Below are 23,548 nucleotides of genomic sequence, written 5' to 3'. Positions count from 1 at the left end.
TCGGCCGTCACCACCCCCAGCTCCTTCAAGGTCAGTCCAGTCACTTCAAGGATGCCATCCATCCATCTTGCCCTTGGTCGGCCCCTCTTCCCTTTCCCTTCAATTTTCCCCAGCATACTTGTCTTCTCTAAGCTTTCCTTTCTTCTGAATAAATGTACATTATTACCATTATCCCAATTGCTTCTTGATCCCCTAGACCAGTGCTTCTCAACCTGAGAGTTGGGACCCCGGGGGGGGGGGGGGGTCATGAGGGGGTTTCAGAGCGGTCACCAAAGACCATCAGAAAACACGTATTTCTGATGGTCTTAGGAAGTGATTTGGCAGAGAAGGCTGAAGATCTCTCTGGATGTCTTTCTCTTCCTTTTTGGAAACAGATGGTGAATCCTCCCACCAAAAGCCCTCCTCCATTGTGATTGCCTGGCCTCTCAGGCAAGGGGAGGGCTGTTTCTGAGACTCCCAAGCATAGAGGAGATATCAAGTGTGCTCGGCGGATGGTCTACAGTGCTGAGTAAAATGGCAGCCACAGGTTTACTTCTTTCCCCTGAGGACACACAATACCTAAAGTAGAGCATTCTGCTCCTCACTTCACTGAGGAGACTTTTATTTTCACTTCCTATGTCTCCCTCTATGTCTCAGCTTGCAGCAGGCACACAATGACCGGGACCTGACTGGGAGAGCCAACCATTGTATGCTGCATAGCCATAATAATAATAATAATAATAATAATAATCATAATCATAATCATTATCATCATCATAGAATCATAGAATCCTAGAGTTGGAAGAGACCTCATGGGCCATCCAATCCAACCCCATTCTGCCAAGAAGCAGGAATATTGCATTCAAAGCACCCCTGACAGATGGCCATCCAGCCCCTGTTTAAAAGCTACCAAAGAAGGAGCCTCCACCACACTCTGGGGCAGAGAGTTCCACTGCTGAACGGCTCTCACAGTCAGGAAGTTCTTCCTCATGTTCAGATGGAATCTCCTCTCTTGTAGTTGGAAGCCATTGTTCCATTGCGTCCAAGTCTTCAAGGAAGCAGTAAACAAGCTTGCTCCCTCCTCCCTGTGGCTTCCTCTCACATATTTATACATGGCTATCATACCTCCTCTCAGCCTTCTCTTCTTCAGGCTAAACATGCCCAGCTCCTTAAGCCGCTCCTCGTAGGGCTTGTTCTCCAGACCCTTGATCATTTTAGTTGCCCTCCTCTGGACACATTCCAGCTTGTCAACATCTCTCTTGAATTGTGGTGCCCAGAATTGGACACAATATTCCAGGTGTGGTCTAACCAAAGCGGAATAGAGCATGGGGAGCATGACTTCCCTGGATCTAGACACTATGCTCCTATTGATGCAGGCCAAAATCCCATTGGCTTTTTTTGCCGCCACATCACATTGTTTGCTCATGTTTAACTTGTTGTCTATGAGGACTCCAAGATCTTTTTCACACGTACTGCTCTCAAGACAGGCATCATCGTCCCCCATTCTGTATCTTTGCATAAAAGGTAAAGGTAGTCCCCTGACATTAAGTCCAATCATGTCTGACTCTGGGGTGTGGTGCTCATCTCCATTTTTAAGCCGGAGAGCCAGCGTTGTCCGCAGACACCTCCAAGGTCATGTGGCCAGCATGACTGCATGGAGAGCCGTTATGAATAGCAATGTAAATATCCAATATGCAGGATGTATTTTCATATACTGGACCAAATTTGGCACAAATACCCAATACACCCAAATTTGAATACTGGTGGGATTGGGGGAGGGTAATGATTTTGTCCTGTGGGAGTTGTAGTTGCTGGGATTTATAGTTCACCTACAATCAAAAAGCATTCTGAACTCCACTAATGATGGAATTGAATCAAACTTGGCACACAGAACTCCCATGACCAACAGAAAATACTGGAAAGGTTTGGTGGGCATTGACCTTGAGTTTTAGGAGTTGTAGTTCACTTACATCCAGTTTACACTGTGGACCCAGACAATGATGGATCTGGACCAAACTTGGCACGAATACTCAATATGCCCAGATGTGAACACTGATGGAGTTTGGGGAAAATAGACCTTGACATTTGGAAGTTGTAGTTACTGGGATTTATAGTTCACCTACAATCAAAGAGCATTCTGAACCCTACCAACGATTGAAGCAGGCCAAACTTCCCACACAGAACCTCCATGACCAACAGAAAATACAGGGTTAGTCAAAATGCATAGGCCAATAAGCCATTCAATTGAATGGCTTATTGGCCTATGCATTTTGACTAACCCTGTACTGTGTTTTCTGGTGGTATTTGGTGACCTCTCTGACACCCCCTGGCGACCCCACCAGGGGTCCTGACCCCCAGGTTGAGAAACACTGTCATAGTTGGTGGAGTTCTTTGATTGTAGGTGAACTATAAATCCCAGTAACTACAACTTCCAAATGACAAAATCAATCCCCTTCAACCCCACCGGTATTCAAATTTGGGCGCATCGGGTAAATTTGGTCCAGTGAATGAAAATGCATCCTGCATATCATATATTTACATTACGATTGATAACGGTAGCAAAATTAAGAGTTATGAAGTAGCTACGAAATTATTTGTATGGTTGGGAGTCAACACAACATGAGGAACTGCATTAAGGGGTTGCGACATTAGGATGGTTGAGAAACACTGCTTTAAAGCATAGGTTCTTTTTATTGCAATTTCCAGTGTGAGATGGGACATCAGATTACAGAAAAACATTTCGACAAAGAATGACATTGGACAGCCAGACATACAGATTCTATGCAACTACATTGGATTCACAAACAGCCTGCCCTCCAACCACTCTTGGGGGTTCATGGAGCTCTGAGCCAGTGAGTGACAGGAGGAGAGTCCTCATGCACTTCTGCTAGGCTTGTGAGCGGGCCCATTGTGCTAGGCGGCTTTGGCACAAAACAAGATGGCCTTCCCTCCCTCCCATTCAAGGACTGGTCAATCTAGAGTTTAAACAGGAAACACATCTGTTTTTCCATGTGTGAAGCTTGCGCAGTTCAAACCACAGTAATTGCTTGTGAGCATGGTCCCTTGCTTGCTTGCAGGCTGGTTGCTTCTGGATTGAGAGAATCAGCTGTCTACGAAGACGCTGTGCTACTCTGCTGCTGAGTATGCATGCCCAGCGTGGAACACATCTCACCACGCTAAAACAGTGGATGTGGCTCTTAATGAGACATGCCACATTATCACACGGGGTGTCTGCGCGCTACACCACTGGAGAAATTACACTGTCTAGCCGGTATCGCGCCACCTGACATCCGCCGGGAAGTGGCAGCCAATAGTGAAAGGACCAAGGCAGAGACATCTCCAGCTCATCCCCTGTTTGGGTATCAGCCAGCACGTCAACGACTTAAATCCAGACATAGTTTTCTAAGATCTACAGAGACAGTCGCTGGAACACCTCAGCAAGCGAGAGTCCAAAAGTGGCAGGCTCAAACCCAGAACCTCAACCAATAGCTGATACCAAATGAGAGAGCACACAGAGGACTGGGCAACTTAGAAGGCGCTGAACAGACTGCGCTCTGGCACCACGAGATGCAGAGCCAATCTTAAGAAATGGGGCTACAGAGTGGAATCCTTGACATGCGAGTGCGGAGAAGAGCAAACCAGAGACCACCTGCTGCAATGCACCCTGAGCCCTGCCACATGCACCATGGAGGACCTTCTTGCAGCAACACCAGAGGCACTCCAAGGGGCCAGATACTGGTCAAAGGACATTTAATCAACTACCAAACTCACACATTTTGTATTTTCTCTGTTTGTTTGTTTGCTTTGTTCTGTTAGAAAAGTAATATAACTGACTGGCTGCCCTTACATGAGAAATAAATAAATAAGCATGGTCCCTCCCTCTCTTCCTTTTCAGACCCAGGGGTCTGTTCCATGGAGAGAGGCTGATTAAGCAGTTGAACCCCTCTCTTAAACGGGGCAGACTATTGATGCGCCTCAGTGGAACAGGCTACGAAGGGCTGTGCAGAGTCTCCCACTGCTCCTCACCAGATATCCTTGGGCCACCCAAAGCTGGAGCTTCCATATTCCCTGTCCTGTAGATGGGCAAGAGGGGTTTCCTTTCCATTGTCTGTTGGGACAGGCAGATACAACAACTTGGAGCGCCTGATATTTTCAAGTAAGGGAATACACTCAAAGAGTTGGGCATGTTTAGCCTGCAGAAGAGAAGTCTGAGAGGAGACCTGATGAGGGCCATGGATCAAGATGGGAGGGGAAGACCTAGGAAGGAGGGAGCAGGATTGTTTTCTGCTGCCATGGAGACTAGGACTCAACAGAACAATGGCTTCAAATGACATGAAGGGAAGGAGAATCTACCTGAACATGAGGAAGAACTTCCTCACTGTGTGAGAGAGCTGTTCAGCAGTGGAACTCTCCCTGTCTGCCCTGAAGTGTGGTGGAGGCTCCTTCTTTGGAGGCTTTGAAACAAAGGTTGGATGGTCATCTGTCAGGGATGCTTTGAAGGCATTCCTGTCAGATGATTTATCAAAAACAAGTCATGCCAGACTAATCTGATCTCTTTTTTCGATAGAGTTACAAGCTGGGTAGATGCGGGGAATGCCGTGGATGTGGCGTACCTGGATTTCAGTAAGGCCTTCTTTGACAAGGTCCCCCATGACCTTCTGGCAAGGAAACTAGTCCAAGGTGGGCTAGGCAAAACTACGGTGAGGTGGATCTGGAATTGGTTAAGTGGACGAACACAGAGAGTGCTCACTAATGCTTCCTCTTCATCTTGGAAAGAAGTGACAAGTGGAGTGCCGCAGGGTTCCGTCCTGGGCCCGGTCCTGTTCAACATCTTAATTAATGACTTAGATGAAGGGCTAGAAGGCAAGATCATCAAGTTTGCAGACGACACCAAATTGGGAGGGATAGCCAAGACTCCAGAGGACAGGAGCAGAATTCAAAAAGCTCTTGACAGATTAGAGAGATGAATGGCCAAAACTAACACAATGAAGTTCAACAGGGACAAATGCAAGATACTCCACTTTGGCAGGAAAAACGAAATGCAAAGATACAGAATGGGGGAGGCCTGGCTCGAGAGCAGTACGGGTGAAAAAGATCTTGGAGTCCTTGTGGACAACAAGTTAAACATGAGCCTGGAATGTGATGTGGGGGCAAAAACAGGGACAAATGCAAGAGACTCCACTTGGGCAGAAAAAACGAAATGCAAAGATACAGAATGGCGGACAATGCCTGGCTCGAGAGCAGTACGTGTGAAAAAGATCTTAGAGTCCTCGTGGACAACAAGTTAAACATGAGCCAACAATGTGATGTGGGGGCAAAAAAAGCCAATGGGATTTTGGCCTGCATCAATAGGAGCATAGTGTCTAGATCTAAGGAAGTAATACTACCCCTCTATTCTGCTTTGGTTAGACCACACCTGGTATGATGGCACAATCGGGAAGATTTAAGGGAAAACTATATGTGTCTGGCTATTTTCCCAGTGACCATCGGTATACCCTATATGTACTTTAATACCTCCAAAATAAAACTCTAGAGACAAGACTAAAATTAACCAATTAAGTTTACTGAACAATCAAGATGAATCAAAACAAGGTATACAAAGGTGCAGTTTGATTATGATGGTATACAATTAGAATAATAAGGAACAGGTATAAGGTACAACTCTGAGGTAAATATAACTGTAATGGTATAAACTCTAAGTTCTATGTGACATGTACTATCTACGAACTCTGGGGCATGTATATACTATGTAATCTATAAGGCAAATATAACATATACTATAATCTATAGACTCTAAGGCAAATATTGGTCAATTCTATGAGGCATGTGTACTTGTATACTCTTCTATATGGAGGCATATACATCTATATTCTATGGAAAATACATCTATAAACTTTGGTCTCTGAGGCAAATATGTGCTAAGGATGGCCTGTTCAGACTGCTAAGCCAGACCAGACACGTTCTGGCTAACTACTAAAAACTATATCAAATTAGAATGGACTAAAAGGTCCTTCCACCAGGCTATGAGCCAGAGTCCAACTCCAGGGAGCAAACAGAGGGGGGTAAAAACTAGGCCGAGACTTCACACCTGGAATATTGTGTCCCATTCTGGGCACCACAATTCAAGAGAGATATTGACAAGCTGGAATGTGTCCAGAGGAGGGCGACTCAAATGATCAAGGGTCTGGAGAACAAGCCCTACGAGGAGCGGCTTAAGGAGCTGTGCTGTTTAGCCTGAAGGAGAGAAAGCTGAGAGGAGATATGATAGCCATGTATAAATATGTGAGAGGAAGCCACAGGGAGGAGGGAGCAGATCAAGGGTCTGAAGAACAAGCCCTATGAGGAGCGGCTTAAGGAGCTGGGCATGTTTAGCCTGAAGAAGAGAAGGCTGAGAGGAGATATGATAGCCATGTATAAATATGTGAGAGGAAGCCACAGGGAGGAGGAGGGAGCAAGCTTCCTTTCTGCTTCCCTGGAGACTAGGACGCGGAACAATGGCTTCAAACTACAAGAGAGGAGATTCCATCTGAACATGAGGAAGAACTTCCTGACTGTGAGAGCCGTTCAGCAGTGGAACTCTCTGCCCCGGAGTGTGGTGGAGGCTCCTTCTTTGGAAGCTTTGAAACAGAGGCTGGATGGCCATCTGTCAGGGGTGATTTGAATGCAATATTCCTGCTTCTTGGCAGAATGGGGTTGGACTGGATGGCCCATGAGGTCTCTTCCAACTCTTTGATTCTATGATTTTATGATATACACATACACTCCACTTCCCTCACTGCCAACGGAACTTCTGAGCATGCCAGGCACTGATGTAGGCGAAACGTCAGGAGGGAATGCTGCTGGAGCATGGGTAGTGACACTGAGAGGCTGTCTTGGGAAGCCATGGCTCAGGCTGAAAGGGGAAGGCCTAGCTGGGCCCCTCCATTTCTCCCTCCCTCCCCTGGCATCTCATAATAGACACCCCCCTCCTCTCCCTCAAAGTACCTTCTTCCCCAATCAGGGCAGGCCCAAGGCGCTCCCGCTATCCCACACCGGAAATCGGCTCAGGGGAAATGACATCACCCTGTCCCCGCCCCCTCATTACCATCCCTCTGCTCTCTCTCTCCCTCTGAAGCGTTTTGGACTCCATTTCCCAGGATTCCTGCCCAGGCTCCGAAGCAGCCGAGGCTTCTGGGAGTTGGAGTCCACAGGGAAGTCCTGGAGCCCTCGTGTGGCAGGAAGAAGGAAACGCAGGCAGGAAGGAAGGAGGCTCGCTCTGTTTCCTGGAGACGTCACTTCCGGAAGGGGTCTTTTTGAACTCTCCTGGCGGGAAGGAAAGTTGGACGAGGTCCACGAGGAGCCATTGGAGGTGAGATCCTGAGCAGAGAGAAAGGGAATGGGAAGGGAAGGAGAAAGCCTATTATTATGGGGTGCCAGGAAGGGGGGCTTGCCTTGTGCCTTCCTTGATTCAGAAGGGGGAGAGACTAGATGGCCTTGAGGGGTCCCTTCCAACTCTGGGATTCTGTAAGCATATGCTGCGTAGCCCTCTGTCGGGAGGGATTGCATTGTGCCCTCTTTGATTCAGAAGGGGGTGAGACTAGGTGGCCTTGAGGGGTCCCTTCCAACTCTGGGATTCTGTAAGCATATGCTGGGTAGCCCTCTGTCGGGAGGGATTGCATTGTGCCCTCTTTGATTCAGAAGGGGGAGAGACTAGATGGCCTTGAGGGGTCCCTTCCAACTCTGGGATTCTGTAAGCATATGCTGCGTAGCCCTCTGTCGGGAGGGATTGCATTGTGCCCTCTTTGATTCAGAAGGGGGTGAGACTAGGTGGCCTTGAGGGGTCCCTTCCAACTCTGGGATTCTGTAAGCACAGGCTGGGTGGCCCTCTCTCGGGAGGGATTGCGTTGTGCCTTCCTTGATTCAGAAGGGGGTGAGACTAGATGGCCTTGAGGAGTCCCTTCCAACTCTGGGATTCTATAAGGACAGGCTGGGTGGCCCTCTGTCGGGAGGGATTGTGTTGTGCCCTCCTTGATTCAGAAGGGGGTGAGACTAGATGGCCTTGAGAGGTCACTTCAAACTCTGGGATTCTGTAAGCACAAGCTGAGTGGCCCTCTGTCGGGAGGGATTGCATTGTACCTTCCTTGATTCAGAAGAGGGTGAGACTAGATGGCCTTGAGGGGTCCCTTCCAACTCTGGGATTCTGTAAGCACGTGCTGGGTGGCCCTCTGTTGGGAGGGATTGCATTGTGCCTTCCTTGGTTCAGAAGGGGGTGAGACTAGATGGCCTTGAGGGGTCCCTTCCAACTCTGGGATTCTATAAGCACAGGCTGGGTGGCCCTCTGTCGGGAGGGATTGCATTGTGCCCTCCTTGATTCAGAAGGGGGTGAGACTAGATGGCCTTGAGGGGTCCCTTCCAACTCTGGGATTCCATAAGCACGTGCTGGGTGGCCCTCTGTCGGGAGGGATTGCATTGTGCCTTCCTTGATTCAGAAGGGGGTGAGACTAGATGGCCTTGAGGGGTCCCTTCCAACTCTGGGATTCTATAAGCACGTGCTGGGTGGCCCTCTGTTGGGAGGGATTGCATTGGGTCCTCCTTGATTCAGAAGAGGATGAGACTAGGTGGCCTTGAGGGGTCCCTTCCAACTCTGGGATTCTATAAGCACGTGCTGGGTGGCCCTCTGTTGGGAGGGATTGCATTGTGCCTTCCTTGGTTCAGAAGGGGGTGAGACTAGATGGCCTTGAGGGGTCCCTTCCAACTCTGGGATTCTATAAGCACAGGCTGGGTGGCCCTCTGTCGGGAGGGATTGCATTGTGCCCTCCTTGATTCAGAAGGGGGTGAGACTAGATGGCCTTGAGGGGTCCCTTCCAACTCTGGGATTCTATAAGGACAGGCTGGGTGGCCCTCTGTCGGGAGGGATTGCATTGTGCCCTCCTTGATTCAGAAGGGGGTGAGACTAGATGGCCTTGAGAGGTCACTTCAAACTCTGGGATTCTATAAGGACAGGCTGGGTGGCCCTGTCGGGAGGGATTGCGTTGTGCCCTCCTTGATTCAGAAGGGGGTGAGACTAGATGGCCTTGAGGGGTCCCTTCCAACTCTGGGATTCTATAAGGACAGGCTGGGTGGCCCTCTGTCGGTAGGGATTGCGTTGTGCCCTCCTTGATTCAGAAGGGGGTGAGACTAGATGGCCTTGAGAGGTCACTTCAAACTCTGGGATTCTGTAAGCACAAGCTGAGTGGCCCTCTGTCGGGAGGGATTGCATTGTACCTTCCTTGATTCAGAAGAGGGTGAGACTAGATGGCCTTGAGGGGTCCCTTCCAACACTGGGATTCTGTAAGCACGTGCTAGGTGGCCCTCTGTTGGGAGGGATTGCATTGTGCCTTCCTTGGTTCAGAAGGGGGTGAGACTAGATGGCCTTGAGGGGTCCCTTCCAACTCTGGGATTCCATAAGCACATGCTGGGTGGCCCTCTGTCGGGAGGGATTGCGTTGTGCCCTCCTTGATTCAGAAGTGGGTGAGACTAGATGGCCTTGAGGGGTCCCTTCCAACTCTGGGATTCTATAAGGACAGGCTGGGTGGCCATCTGTCGGGAGGGATTGCATTGTGCCTTCCTTGGTTCAGAAGGGGGGTGAGACTAGATGGCCTTGAGAGGTCACTTCAAACTCTGGGATTCTGTAAGCACAAGCTGAGTGGCCCTCTGTCGAGAGGGATTGCATTGTACCTTCCTTGATTCAGAAGAGGGTGAGACTAGATGGCCTTGAGGGGTCCCTTCCAACTCTGGGATTCTGTAAGCACGTGCTGGGTGGCCCTCTGTTGGGAGGGATTGCATTGTGCCTTCCTTGATTCAGAAGGGGGTGAGACTAGATGGCCTTGAGGGGTCCCTTCCAACTCTGGGATTCTATAAGCACAGGCTGGGTGGCCCTCTGTCGGGAGGGATTGCATTGTGCCCTCCTTGATTCAGAAGGGGGTGAGACTAGATGGCCTTGAGGGGTCCCTTCCAACTCTGGGATTCTGTAAGCACAGGCTGGGTGGCCCTCTGTTGGGACGGATTGCATTGTGCCTTCCTTGAGTCAGAAGGGGGTGAGACTAGATGGCCTTGAGGGGTCCCTTCCAACTCTGGGATTCTGTAAGCACAGGCTGGGTGGCCCTCTGTCGGGAGGGGTTGCATTGTGCCCTCCTTGATTCAGAAGGGGGTGAGACTAGATGGCCTGGAGGGGTCCCTTCCAACTCTGGGATTCCGTAAGCACTTGCTGGGTGGCCCTCTTTCAATTTCTGGGACTTGAAGGCCAAAAACATCTGGGGACCCCAGGTTGAGAGCCACTGTGTTAGACTATACTTTAGGTTGTTAATGTAAGATTAGTGTAATGTGAATGTTTAAATGTAGTTTTGTGTAACCTGATTGCTTTAGCGAAGAGTGTATTGACACTGAAAGGGTTAAACAGTCCAGCCTCTAATGAACTGTGAAGATGTGACCCTGAGTGTGCCTGGAACACGTAGGGAGGATCCAGAGATAAGGTTTCTTTCGTACTTCTTACTTCGGTGTGTCTTTTGTCTTGTTCCTGTCTGTTTGGTTTGGTGGATGTGTGCTGTATATTTGCTCCACTCAGTAAAGCTAAATGTTTGCTTTTACTGAAGTCTCAAAGTGTCCATTCTTCTAAGCTTCAAAGATGATGGTGCCTGTTGTGGTTCAACAAGCTCCTGAGCGGCCTGAGCCTGATGGTTTTCAGTTTTCACAGTTTTCTCAGCCTGCTTCTGAGATGGAGAAGCAGTTCTCACAGGACAGGAATGCAACTGATAAGGAGGAGGGCCAGGTGCTGCTTCAAAGGGATAACGAAACCGTGAGACGGAGCTCTTGGATCGCAGCCAAGTTAGGTCAGCGTCAGGTCAAGGGAGCAGTGGGAAAGTAGATTGTGGGAAACTAGATTGTTTTGATGTGCAAAATGTATTTAGGCCTTCCACGGGCAATTCTTAGCAGTCAGTTTCAACGTGGCTATCTGCTAGCTGTTTCATGCTCCTGCATTGAGGCTGGAAAGCCTGGGTTTCTTCGTGCTGCTTTTGGTCTAAGCTGCTGGGCACAGGGTTTGTGCTTCCTACTTCATGATTCCTGTTTACCTTGATTTTCTCGTGAGGATTTCTGGAACTGTACCGTGCATTTTACCTGAACTTTGGAACTTTGTATTGATCATAGAATCATAGAATCAAAGAGTTGGAAGAGACCTCATGGGCCATCCAGTCCAACCCCATTCTGCCAAGAAGCAGGAATATTGCATTCAAATCACCCCTGACAAATGGCCATCCAGCCTCTGCTTAAAAGCTTCCAGAGAAGGAGCCTCCACCACACTCCGGGGCAGAGAGTTCCACTGCTGAACGGCTCTCACAGTCAGGAAGTTCTTCCTCATGTTCAGATGGAATCTCCTCTCTTGTAGTTTGAAGCCATTGTTCCGCGTCCTAGTCTCCAAGGAAGCAGAAAACAAGCTTGCTCCCTCCTCCCTGTGGCTTCCTCTCACATATTTATACATGGCTATCATATCCCCTCTCAGCCTTCTCTTCTTCAGGCTAAACGTGCCCAGCTCCTTAAGCCGCTCCTCATAGGGCTTGTTCTCCAGACCCTTGATCTGCTCCCTCCTCCCTGTGGCATCCTCTCACATATTTATACATGGCTATCATATTTCCTCTCAGCCTTCTCTTCTTCAGGCTAAACATGCCCAGCTCCCCAAGCCGCTCCTCATAGGGTTTGTTCTCCAGACCCTTGATCATTTTAGTCGCCCTCCTCTGGACACATTCCAGCTTGTCAATATCTCTCTTGAATTGTGGTGCCCAGAATTGATATAACCTTTGCATTCTTTTGGAAACTTTACAATAAGCTATAAATCCTACAGCCGTGGTCTGGTGGTGTTTGAGAGCAAGGTGAAGCTTAATCTGAGGTGCCACAGTGCCAATCTAAACAAGAAATTCAGTGAGATTTGGCATACCCCGTATGCTCAGAGAGCCATTGTATACACAAAATATTTCATAATTTAGTGTGTGAAACAGAGTTTGAGTACATTGAAATACAGGAAAGCAAAGGTCACTGTCTGGGCCACGCATTGGGATGAGTTTGGGATTGAGAATAAGGAAGCTTGACCTTTATTAGTTCTCTTCTCTTTGCACGTTTTGCAGGTGTAAATAGCCAAAGTCTCTGCTGAACGGCTCTTCCACTGGAGAAAGACCAGGAAATATGCCCTTTAAACAGGTGAGCATTGGTTCCTTCCTTCTTAGGGGTGGATCCTTTGGTGGGGATCTGCAGCCAGGACTTGCAAGCAAGGGGTGGATGCCCAGGGCACGGGATACCCTTCTGTCCACCCTCCAAAGGGCTATCGTTTGGTGGACTATGGGCTGGGAAGTTATAAGATCTAATCTGGCAATATTCTGGAAAAGATTGTCAAGGAAGTGGTCTGCAAACACTTAGAAACAAATGCGGTCATCGCTAATAGTCAACATGGATTTATCAAAAACACGTCATGCCAGACTCATCTGATCTCTTTTTTGATAGAGTTACAAGCTGGGTAGATGCGGGGAATGCCGTGGATGGAGTGTACCTGGATTTCAGTAAGGCCTTCGACAAGGTCCCCCATGACCTTCTGGCAAGGAAACTAGTCCAATGTGGGCTAAGCAAAACTACGGTGAGGTGGATCTGGAATTGGTTAAGTGGACGAACACAGAGAGTGCTCACTAATGCTTCCTCTTCATCTTGGAAAGAAGTGACAAGTGGAGTGCCGCAGGATTCCGTCCTGGGCCCAGTCCTGTTCAGGATCTTTATTAATGACTTAGATGAAGGGCTAGAAGGCAGGATCGTCAAGTTTGCAGACGACACCAAATTGGGAGGGATAGCCAATACTCCAGAGGACAGGAGCAGGATTCAAAACGATCTTGACAGATTAGAGAGATGAAGGGCCAAAACTAACACAATGAAGTTCAACAGTGACAAATGCAAGATACTCCACTTTGGCAGAAAAAATGAAATGCAAAGAGACAGAATGGGGGACAATGCCTGGCTCGAGAGCAGGACGTGTGAAAAATACCTTGGAGTCCTCGTGGACAACAAGTTAAACATGAGCCAACAATGTGATGTGGCAGCAAAAAAAGCCAATGGGATTTTGGCCTGCATCAAGAGGAGCATAGTGTCGATCTAGGGAAGTCATGCTACCCCTCTATTCCGCTTTGGTTAGACTATACCTGGAATATTGTGTCCAATTCTGGGCACCACAATTCAAGAGAAATATTGACTCTAAGCTGGAATGTGTCCAGAGGAGGGCGACTAAAATGATCAAGGGTCTGGAGAACAAGCCCTATGAGGAGCGGCTTAAGGAGCTGGGCATGTTTAGCCTGAAGAAGAGAAGGCTGAGAGGAGATATGATGAAAGCCATGTATAAATATGTGAGAGGAAGTCACAGGGAGGAGGAGGGAGCAAGCTTGTTTTCTGCTTCCCTGGAGACTAGGACTCAATGGAACAATGGCTTCAAACTACAAGAGAGGAGATTCCACCTGAACACGAGGAAGAACTTCCTGACTGTGAGAGCCGTTCAACAGTGGAACTCTCTGCCCCGGAGTGTGGTGGAGGCTCCTTCTTTGGAAGCTTTGAAACAGAGGCTGGATGGCCATCTGTCAGGGGTGATTTGAATGCAATATTCCTGCTTCTTGGCAGAATGGGGTTGGACTGGATGGCCCACGAGGTCTCTTCCAACTCTTTGATTCTATGAAGGCTATTTTCTGTTGCAGGTGACCTTTGAGGAAGTGGCTGTGTATTTCACAGAGGAGGAATGGACCCTGTTGGATCGGAAGCAAAGATCTTTCTACGAGGAGGTCATGATGGAAAACTACGGGAATGTCTCCTCCTTGGGTAAGGAACCGGAGTCTGTTGCCCTTTTTATAGTGACAGAGGGTCCTTTCAAGCTACCAGATCATAGCACTACGACTATTATTATCTTGACATATATCCCGCCTTTCTTGTCATGGCAACACCCTGAGAGCTTTTGGGATATGTAGTTTAGCCAAGCACTGGAGTTTTCCAGTTGAGGAGTCTAAAACTATTCTTGGGGTTTTGTAGGCAATGCACTTCAGGGGGGGAGTGGTCCCAAATGACCCTGAATGCACTCCAAAGCACTTTTGCCATGTTTGGGGCATGTTTGGACAGCTCTCCAATTTCCAGCCTTGCTCGCCCCAGACACGGAAGCGTGGGCCTAGGGCGACACGTGGGAGCCCAGCAGGAAGGCCTCATGTTCCTACTCCTCTTCTCTGGGGCGCCGTGCGGAAATGTGGGACAAGCAAGGCCTCATCAGGGTAGGAAGAGGAGGGGGAATCATCTACGCCGGAGAAACAACGGGTGTACAGTGTTCCTGTTGCAATCCAGAGCAGGGAACGAGGCCCCAAGATAACTATCCACCACACTTGGCTGTGAAAAACAATCCTTTTTTATTGAAGAAAAATGGTTACAAAATAAAGGAAAAATGCAAGTCAAAAGCCACAGCAAAATCAGCAAACATGAATTTAAATGGACAAAGCAAAACCAAAAGCCTCACTGGGAAATACTGGAACCTATTAGCAATCCACTAACCGTACTTGATATCCTAGAAATCTTCCCAAACTATGGCCAGGGAACCGGGAGAACTGCCAAGGTCTTCATCAATTCTGAAACGATGCCTGAACTGAGGCAATCAGCCTGGCGTATTGCAATTAAAACTCAAGAATTGGTTCCGTGAACCGCCCTTCTGTTTTGAAGCCAATGTTTTTAATTCTTGAATTCGGGAGGATCAACGCAAACTGAGTGATTTACTTCTGTCTTCCCAAATTTGGCCCCTTCTGTTGTCATTACAGTTAACAGGTGCAGAAGGGAGGGAAAGTCCAAGGTCTCCCTCTGAAACATTCTCAGGAACACTGGTACTTTCATTTTCCAAATCTACAGCAGTTTCTTCCTCACTAATTTCAGGAGCATGGGCATCAAAAGGTACATTTCCACTAGCATCAGTAAATATACTTTCATTAGCATCAGGAGGAACAAACAGAGAATCAGGTTCAAGTTCAAACTCAGGCTGAACCCCAACAGTTCCCTCGCTACTTGTAGATTTTAAATTCACTTTTTAGAAAAACCGCGAAACGGCGAGTCCGCAGAAAGCAAACCGCGAAGTAGCGAGGGAACACTGTATTTAGCAAGTCAGCAAAACCTCTACTGTTAGAGACCCTAAATTGGGTCTTCTTAGGTCCACATCACGGGAGTACGAAAGGAAGTAGGCAGTCCCAGAAAAGATCAAAAAACAAGGTTTATTTTAGTTTCTTCATGAAGAAGACGGACAGCCTGACAGCATACCCTTCAAGTGACTGCCGCGTCTTCTTGGCTTTTTACCACCAATATATAACCTTAAGTAAACAAGAACATTTTTTTGTCATGGAAAGTACTCTCTTTCCAGCCCCCTCCCTTGACCTTTTGATGGAAAGTACCTTCTTGTACCTGCAGACTCTGCACTTCAAAAAACAACCTTTGAACTTAACCACAATACAACTTCCGACCTCTACATGTCACATCTTGTTTCTTAAAAACATTTTCTTCCGTGTTGCTCTTTTTCTACAGAGAAAGGGTATGTTTCTCTTTTGCTGATAATTTCATTCAAAGCCCCTTGCTTAGCATCCTTCACTGTTGTTGTTGTTCATTCGTTCAGTTGTCTCTGACTCTTCGTGACCTCATGGACCAGCCCACGCCAGAGCTCCCTGTCGGCCGTCACCACCCCCAGCTCCTTCAAGGTCAGTCCAGTCCCTTCAAGGATGCCATCCATCCATCTTGCCCTTGGTCGGCCCCTCTTCCTTTTGCCTTCCACTTTCCCCAGCATCATTGTCTTCTCTAGGCTTTGCTGTCTCCTCATGATGTGGCCAAAGGACTTCAGCTTTGTCTCTAGTCTCCGTCCCTCCAGTGAGCAGCCGGGCTTTCTTTCCTGGAGGATGGACTGGTTGGATCTTCTCGCAGTCCAAGGCACTCTCAGAACTTTCCTCCAGCACCACAGCTCAAAAGCGTCTCTCTTCCTTCGCTCCGCCTTCCCTAAGGTCCAGCTCTCACATCCGTAGGTGACTACAGGGAAGACCATGGCTTTGACTAGGCAATGGATCTTGGTTGCCAGTCTGATGTCTCCATTCTTTACTATTTTATCGAGACTGGACATTGCTCTCCTCCCAAGAAGGAAGCATCTCCTTATTTCCTGGCCACAGTCTGCATCTGCAGTCATCTTTGCACCTAGAAATACAAAGCCTGTCACGGCCTCCACAATTTCTCTCTCTATTTTCCAGTTGTCAATCATTCTTGTTGCCATAATCTTGGTTCTTTTGATGTTTAGCTGCAACCCGGCTTTTGCGCTTTCTTCTTTCACCTTGATTAGAAGGCTCCTCAGCTCCTCCTCGCTTTCGGCCATCAGAGTGGTGTCATCTGCATATCTGAGGTTGTTGATGTTTCTTCCAGCAATTTTCACCCCAGCTTTGCATTCCTCAAGCCCCGCACATCCTCGCATGATGTGTTCTGCATACAAGTTGAATAGGTTGGGTGAGAGGATGCTGCCTTGCCGTACGCCTTTCCCAATCTTGAACCAGTCTATATATAACCACCAATATATAATCTCAAGTAAACAAGAACATTTTTTTTGTCATGGAAAGTACTCTCTTTCCAGCCCCCTCCCTTGACCTTTTGATGGAAAAGTACCTTCTTGTACCTGCAGACGCTGCACTTCAAAAAACAACCTTTGAACTTAACCACAATACAACTTCCGACCTCTACATGTCACATCTTGTTTCTTAAAAACATTTTCTCCCGTGTTGCTCTTTTTCTACAGAGAAAGGGTATGTTTCTCTTTTGCTGTTAATTTCATTCAAAGCCCCTTGCTTAGCATTCTTCACTACTAGGTCTTATTTTCAGGGAAACAGAAATTCATTGTACTGTAAACAGCCACAGCTTGATGGGATAGGTATCAATTTTCTAGAAATATATTAAATGATATAAAATTTGTTTCGAATAGTAAAGTTTACGTTTTTGTAAGTTCATTCTATTTTTAATTGTTTTTTTTAAAAAAAAATAATAGATGAAATATATATTTTTCACGCAGATGTTCTCAAACCGGTTCCCACAGAACCGTACACACACATAGAAGATCCAAAGACCAGCAGCCACTCTGAACATCTCAATTCACAGCAAGCAACACACTCGGGGAAGAGAGCGCATCAACGCAAGAAATGTGGGAGGACGTCTACTCGTGGCTACACTTTACAAATGCATCGAAGGACCCACACTGGAGAGAAGCCCTATCGATGTGCAGAATGTGGGAAGTACTTCCGCGATAGCGCGTATCTACGTGTCCATCAAAGAGTCCACACAGGGGAGAAACCATATAAATGCATGGACTGTGGTAAAACATTCTCTCGTGATTCCAGTTTAAAGTCCCACACAGGAACCCACACAGGGGAAAAGCCATTTAAATGCCTGGAATGTGGGGTCAGCTTCAGTCGGAGTGAACATCTGCTGCTACACCATAGAACCCACACAGGGGAGAAGCCATATAAATGCCTGGAGTGTGGGAAATGCTTTGCTCAGAGTTCCTCCCTACGTTCCCATCAAAGAACCCACACAGGGGAGAAGCCATATAAATGCACAGAATGTGGAAAGAGCTTCGCCCAGAATTCAGCCCTGCATTCCCATCATAGGACCCACATGGGGGAGAAGTCCTATGAATGCACCGAATGTGGGAAAACCTTCCTTCAACATGCGGGTTTACGTTCGCATCGAATGACACACTCAGGAGAGAAACCCTTCCCGTGCATGGAATGTGGAAAGAGTTTCTCTCGTCGTTACAGTTTACATTTGCATCAGAGAACGCACACAGGGGAGAAGCCCTATAACTGCATGGAGTGTGGGAAAAGCTTCAGGAAGAGGGCAAATCTGCAGTTACATGAAAAAACCCATACAGAGGAGAGAGCATATAAATGCATGGAATGCGGGAAGAGCTTCAAGCAGGCTGCTGGTCTGTCTTCACATCAAAGAAGGCATACCGGAGAGAAACCCTATAAATGCCTGGAATGTGGGAAATGCTTCGCTCACAGTGTCTCTCTACATACCCATCACAGAACCCACACAGGGGAGAAACCCTATAAATGCATGGAATGTGGAAAGAGTTTCCGTCAGAGAGGACATCTGCATTTACACCAAAGATCCCACGGACAGGACAAACCTTTCCTGGAATCAAGGCACCCCACTCCCGCAGCATCCCTCTCTTCAACAAAGAGATGAATATTATTTTGGAGAAGTGGGGGAGATTACAAGCCGCTGTAGAATAAGGACTGGTAGTGTCACAAGAAATTCAATGTGCAGATTTGACAAATATGAATTTAATATGATGTGTGGGAATGAATGGAAGAATTGAAGGAGGTGTGGTTGGAGTTAATAATTTTGGAAACACCAGTATATTATTAAGGATTGCAATGACTACCTGCTTGCTGGAACTGTGATCAAGACCTGCTAATGAGAACTAATAAAAACTGTGACAATGGTTGGGTTGTTGTAGGTTTTTTCGGGCTATATGGCCATGGTCTAGAGGCATTCTCTCCTGATGTTTCGCCTGCATCTATGGCAAGCATCCTCAGAGGTAGTGAGGTCTGTTGGAACTAGGAAAATGGGTTTATATATCTGTGGAATGACCAGGGTGGGACAAAGAACTCTTGTCTGTTGGAGCTAGGTGTGAATGTTTCAACTGACCACCTTGATTAGCATATAATGGCCTGACAGTGCCTAGAGCCATTGAAATACACAACGCCCTTCCCACGGACATTAGATTAGCACCATCTCTGGTGGTATTCCACAAAAAAGTAAAGACCTGGTTGTTTGTGCAGGCGTTCGAGTAGTTAGTGCAATGATTGGTAATGACATAGGAATGGAGCAATGGATGACGGATCTGGATTGTGTTTTTAGTGATGAGACGTTAGTGAATGGTTATTATAGTAATTGTGTACTAACTGTATTAGATATGTTAACTGTTTTTTATATTGGTGCATTGAATTTTGCTGTTTCCTATGTGCTGTGAACCGCTGTGAGTTGCTTTCGGGCTGAGAACAGCGGTATAGAAGTAAAGTAAATAAAATAAATAAACCATGTGGACAATTTCAACAGAAAGGAGGAAACAATGAAAATGAACAAAATCTGGCTAACAGTATTAAAAAAAAACTCTAAAATTACAACAGCAAAACAACAGAGAGGAAACAAACAAGGACATCTAATCACCTCTCAACAAAAGTTTGCTCTAGGCTCAGAGTCAACCTAACTCTGAAACAACTTGAAAGCACACAGTGACAGCCATCCTATCTCATCAGCCAAAAGCAGGCCCACACTTCCCATTGAAATACTAATACTAATAAGTTTATATTTGTTAAATTTGTTCTTCATTTTAATTACTGTATTGTTTTTAAGTGGTTTTGCACTACAAATAAGATATGTGCAGTGTGGATAGGAATTCATTCATGTTTTTTTAAAAATTATAATCCGGCCCTCCAACAGTTTGAGGGACTGTGACCTGGCCCTCTGTTTAAAAAGTTTGAGGACCCCTGGTCTAGAGGTATTCTCTCCTGACATTTCGCCTGGATCTATGGCAAGCATCCTCAGAGGTAGTGAGGTCTGTTGGAACTAGGAAAAAGGGTTTATATATCTGTGGAAAGACCAGGGTGAGACAAAGGACTCTTGTCTGCTGGAGCTAGGTGTGAATGTTTCAACTGACCACCTTCATTAGCATATAATAGCCTGACATTGCCTAGGGCAAACTTTTGTTGAGAGGTGATCAGATGTCCTTGTTTGTTTCCTCTCTGTTGTTGTGCTGTTGTAATTTTACAGTTTTTTTTAATACTGGGAGCCAGATTTTGTTCATTTTCATGGTTTCCTCCTTTTCTGTTGGAATTGTCCACATGCTTGTGGATTTCAATGGCTTCTCTGTGTAGTCTGACATGGTGGTTGTTGGTGTGGTCCAGCATTTCTGTGTTCTCCAATACTATGCTGTGTCCAGCCTGGTTCCTCGGGTGCTCTGCTATAGCTGACTTCTCTGGTTGAAGTAGTCTGCAGTGCCTTTCATGTTCCTTGATGCGTGTCTGGGCGCTGCGTTTGGTGGTCCCTATGTAGACTTGTCCACAGCTGCATGGTATCCAGTAGACTCCTGCAGAGGTGAGAGGATCCCTCTTGTCCTTTGCTGAACGTAGCATTTGTTGGATTTTCTTGGTGGGTTTGTAGATAGTTTGTATGTTGTGTTTCCTCATCAGCTTCCCTATGCGGTCAGTGGTTCCCTTGATGTATGGCAGGAACACTTTTCCTCTGGGTGGATCTTCATCTTGACTCTCGTGGCTTGTTCTTGGTCTTGCAGCTCTTCTGATGTCTGAGGTGGAGTCACCATTGGCCTGGAGAGCCCAGTTGAGGTGGTTCATCTTGGAGGAGGAGGTGGGCTTTGCAGATTCTTTTTGCACGGTCTGCCAAGGCTTTAATGGTGCTTCTTTTTTGACTTGGGTGATGGTTGGAGTTTTGATGTAGATATCTATCTGTGTGTGTGTGGGTTTTCTGTAGACGGTGTGACCCAATTGTTGATCTGGTTTGTGGATGACTAGGACATCTAGAAAAGGCAGTCTTCCTTCCTTTTCTTTTTCTGGATGTTTGGGTGGATGCTGTTGAGATGGTCCAGGAACCTGTTGAGGTCTTCTTCTCCATGGCTCCAAATGGTGAAAGTGTCATCCACAGATCTGAACCATAGAGTGGGCTTTTTTGTTAATGATCTTTTAGTTAATATTTCTCTGTCTTTTTTATTATTGTTTTGTATTGTTTTTGTGGGCATCTAATAGTTGCTGGTTATAAGCTGCCCTGAGTCCCCCTCTGGGGGTGAGAAGGACGGGATATAAATGGCTAAAATCGATAAATACTGTTCTGAATTGTAATGTAAACTAGCTTGGGGACCCGGCGCTGCCCAGGTTATTTGAGAAAGGAATTGTGTCCCAAGGTTGTTCTTTATCAGTTATTTATATGGCTCGCAGTGGTCTCAGAAAGTGAGTTTTGGTACTGCAAGTCCCATCCTCCATAGTCTGTTCTTCCCCAAACCTCACCAAAATGTTGAGTTGGCCAAGGGGGCTCTCTGTGCCAAGTTTGGTCTTTATTGGTATTTGGATAAGTGTCGCTGTGGTTTCAGGAAGTGAGTGAAGGTACTGGAAATCCCATCATCCATTGTCCGTCCTCCTCCAAACAGCATCGGGATGTAGAGTGGGTCATCGGGGCTCTGTGTGCCAAGTTTGGTCTTGATCGGACATTAGATGAGGGTTGCAGCAGTCTTGGGAAGGGAGTGGAGGTACTTGAAGTCCCATCATCCATGGTCTGTCCTCCTCGAAAGTGCACCAGGATGTAGAGTGGGTCATGGGGACTCTGTGTTCCAAGTTTGGTCTTGATCAGTCATTGGCAAGAGTCTCAGTGGTTTCAGGAAGCAAGAGAAGTGACTGCAAGTCCCATCATCCATTGTCAAATTCTTCAAAACCACACCAGGATGTAGAGTGGGTCATGCGGGCCCTCTGTGTAAATTGTGGTCCCGATCCATCATTGTTGGCAATTGTAATGGTCTTAGGAAGGGAGTGCAGGTATTGCAAGTCCCATCGTCCATGGTGCATCCTCCTCCAAACTGCACCAGGATGTCGAGTGGGTCTTGCAGTCTCTGTGTGCCAAGTTTGGTCTGTATTGGTAATTTTTTGACAGAGCCTTTTCCTTTCCTCTCATTGTCATCTCGGAATCTTGGAATTGAGGCTGGCCAATCAGAGACCATATGCAAATTTCCTTCTCATGCCCCCGTTTCTGTCATGAACTCTTTTCTCCACCAGGGGCTCCTATGGAAGCTGGCCAATCAGAGATCATATGCAAATAGCACCACAGCGGCAGCCAATCAGAACGCTGGCACATCTCCCACCACACCGCCACACTTTTGTCCGCCGCATACAAATTTGACTTTTATTATATACATAGATATCTGATATGCTGGATGTATTTTCATTGTTAGAAATTGAGTATAGACAACAGATGATGGGATTTGCAGTACCTTCAACTGATTCAGCTCTGACTTCCACAGATCACTGAGACCCCCACAAAGGACAGACCTGGACCACACTTGGCACACAGAATGCCCATGACAAACAGGGGATACTGAAGGGGTTTGGGAGGAATTGATAGCGATTTAGGGGAGATGTAGTTCACCTACATCCGGAGAGCACTGTGAACCCAAACCACTTATGGATCTGGACCAAACTTGGCAGAAATACTCAATATGCCCAAATTTGAAAACTGGTGGAGTTTGGGGAAAATCGACTTTGACATTTGGGAGTTGTAGTTGCTGGGATTTATAGTTCACCTACAATCAGAGCATTCTGAACTCCACCAATGGTAGAGTTCAACCAAACTTGGCACACAGAACACACACACCCAACAGAAAATACTCCAGGAGAATCACTCCAGTAGAGTTATTATATATTATTATTATTATTATTATTATTATTATTACTACTACTACTAAGGTAAAAGGAAGAGGGGCTGACCAAGGTCAAGATGTATGGATGGCATTCTTGAAGTGACTGGACTGACCTTGAAGGAGCTAGGGGTGGTGACGGCCGACAGGGAGCTCTGGCGTGGGCTGGTCCATGAGGTCACGAAGAGTCGGAGACGACTGAACGAATGAACAACAACACTACTACTACTAGCTGTACCTGCCACACATTGCTGTGGTCAGCCTTCTCTCCATAGAATCCTAGAATCAAAGAGTTGGAAGAGACCTCCTGGGCCATCCAGTCCAACCCCATTCTGCCAAGAAGCAGGAATATTGCATTCAAAGCACCCCTGACAGATGGCCATCCAGCTTCTGCTTAAAAGCTTCCAAAGAAGGAGCCTCCACCACACTCCGGGGCAGAGAGTTCCACTGCTGAACGGCTCTCACAGTCAGGAAGTTCTTCCTCATGTTCAGATGGAATCTCCTTTCTTGTAGTTTGAAGCCATTGTTCTGCGTCCTAGTCTCCAGGGAAACAGAAAACAAGCTTGCTCCCTCCTCCCTATGGCTTCCTCTCACATATTTATACATGGCTATCATCTCTCCGCCTTCTCTTCTTCAGGCTAAACATGCCCAGCTCCTTAAGCCGCTCTTCATAGGGCTTGTTCTCCATCTTTCTTTCCTCCTTTCATTCTCTCCTTCCTTCCTTCCCTTCCCTTCCCTTCCTTTCCCCCCTTTTACTTTCCCTTTTATTTCTTCCTTCTCTTCCTATATTTGGACTGCAACTCCCAGCAATCCTTCTGATCGATCTACCTACCTACCTATCTCTATCTAATCTTTCTACCTTATCTATCTGGAGGATTGCTGGGAGTTGCAGTCCAGGAATAGGAAATTGGAAATCTGCAGGGATTGGGATGCTCTCAAAAGAAATCCAAGGAGGAGAAAGCTTGCATCCTGGAAGCAGTGCATTTGGATCATCCAACTCTCCTAAAGGGCCTGGTCTAAGGGATGCTGGGAGCTGTAGTCCAGAAGAGAGTGTGGACATGCTAT

The 23,548-nt window shown here is 47.0% G+C and overlaps 2 protein-coding genes across 2 annotated transcripts in view; one reads left to right on the top strand and one right to left on the bottom strand.

Moving 5' to 3' along the window:
• Positions 1–23,548, bottom strand: part of LOC132765846 (zinc finger protein 420-like) — a 55,598-nt gene that overhangs the window by 5,371 nt on the left and 26,679 nt on the right. The window contains exon 1 of the mRNA XM_067465033.1: positions 6,964–7,021. The gene's annotated coding sequence lies outside the window, so the exon portion shown is untranslated. Of the gene's footprint in view, positions 1–6,963 lie in introns of the transcript that reaches the window.
• Positions 7,250–18,338, top strand: LOC132769697 (zinc finger protein 436-like). Its single transcript, XM_067465053.1, has 4 exons — positions 7,250–7,327; positions 12,114–12,186; positions 13,713–13,833; positions 17,072–18,338. Exons 2-4 carry the CDS (start codon positions 12,172–12,174, stop codon positions 18,247–18,249), a joined length of 1,314 nt encoding a protein of 437 aa, XP_067321154.1. The 5' UTR covers positions 7,250–7,327; positions 12,114–12,171; the 3' UTR covers positions 18,250–18,338.

The sequence above is a fragment of the Anolis sagrei genome, chromosome 2 (genome assembly GCF_037176765.1).
Source record: "Anolis sagrei isolate rAnoSag1 chromosome 2, rAnoSag1.mat, whole genome shotgun sequence".
Lineage (NCBI taxonomy): Eukaryota > Metazoa > Chordata > Lepidosauria > Squamata > Dactyloidae > Anolis > Anolis sagrei.
The sequence above is the reverse complement of the archived record's forward strand: the minus strand, read 5'-3'. Positions and strand labels throughout refer to the sequence as shown.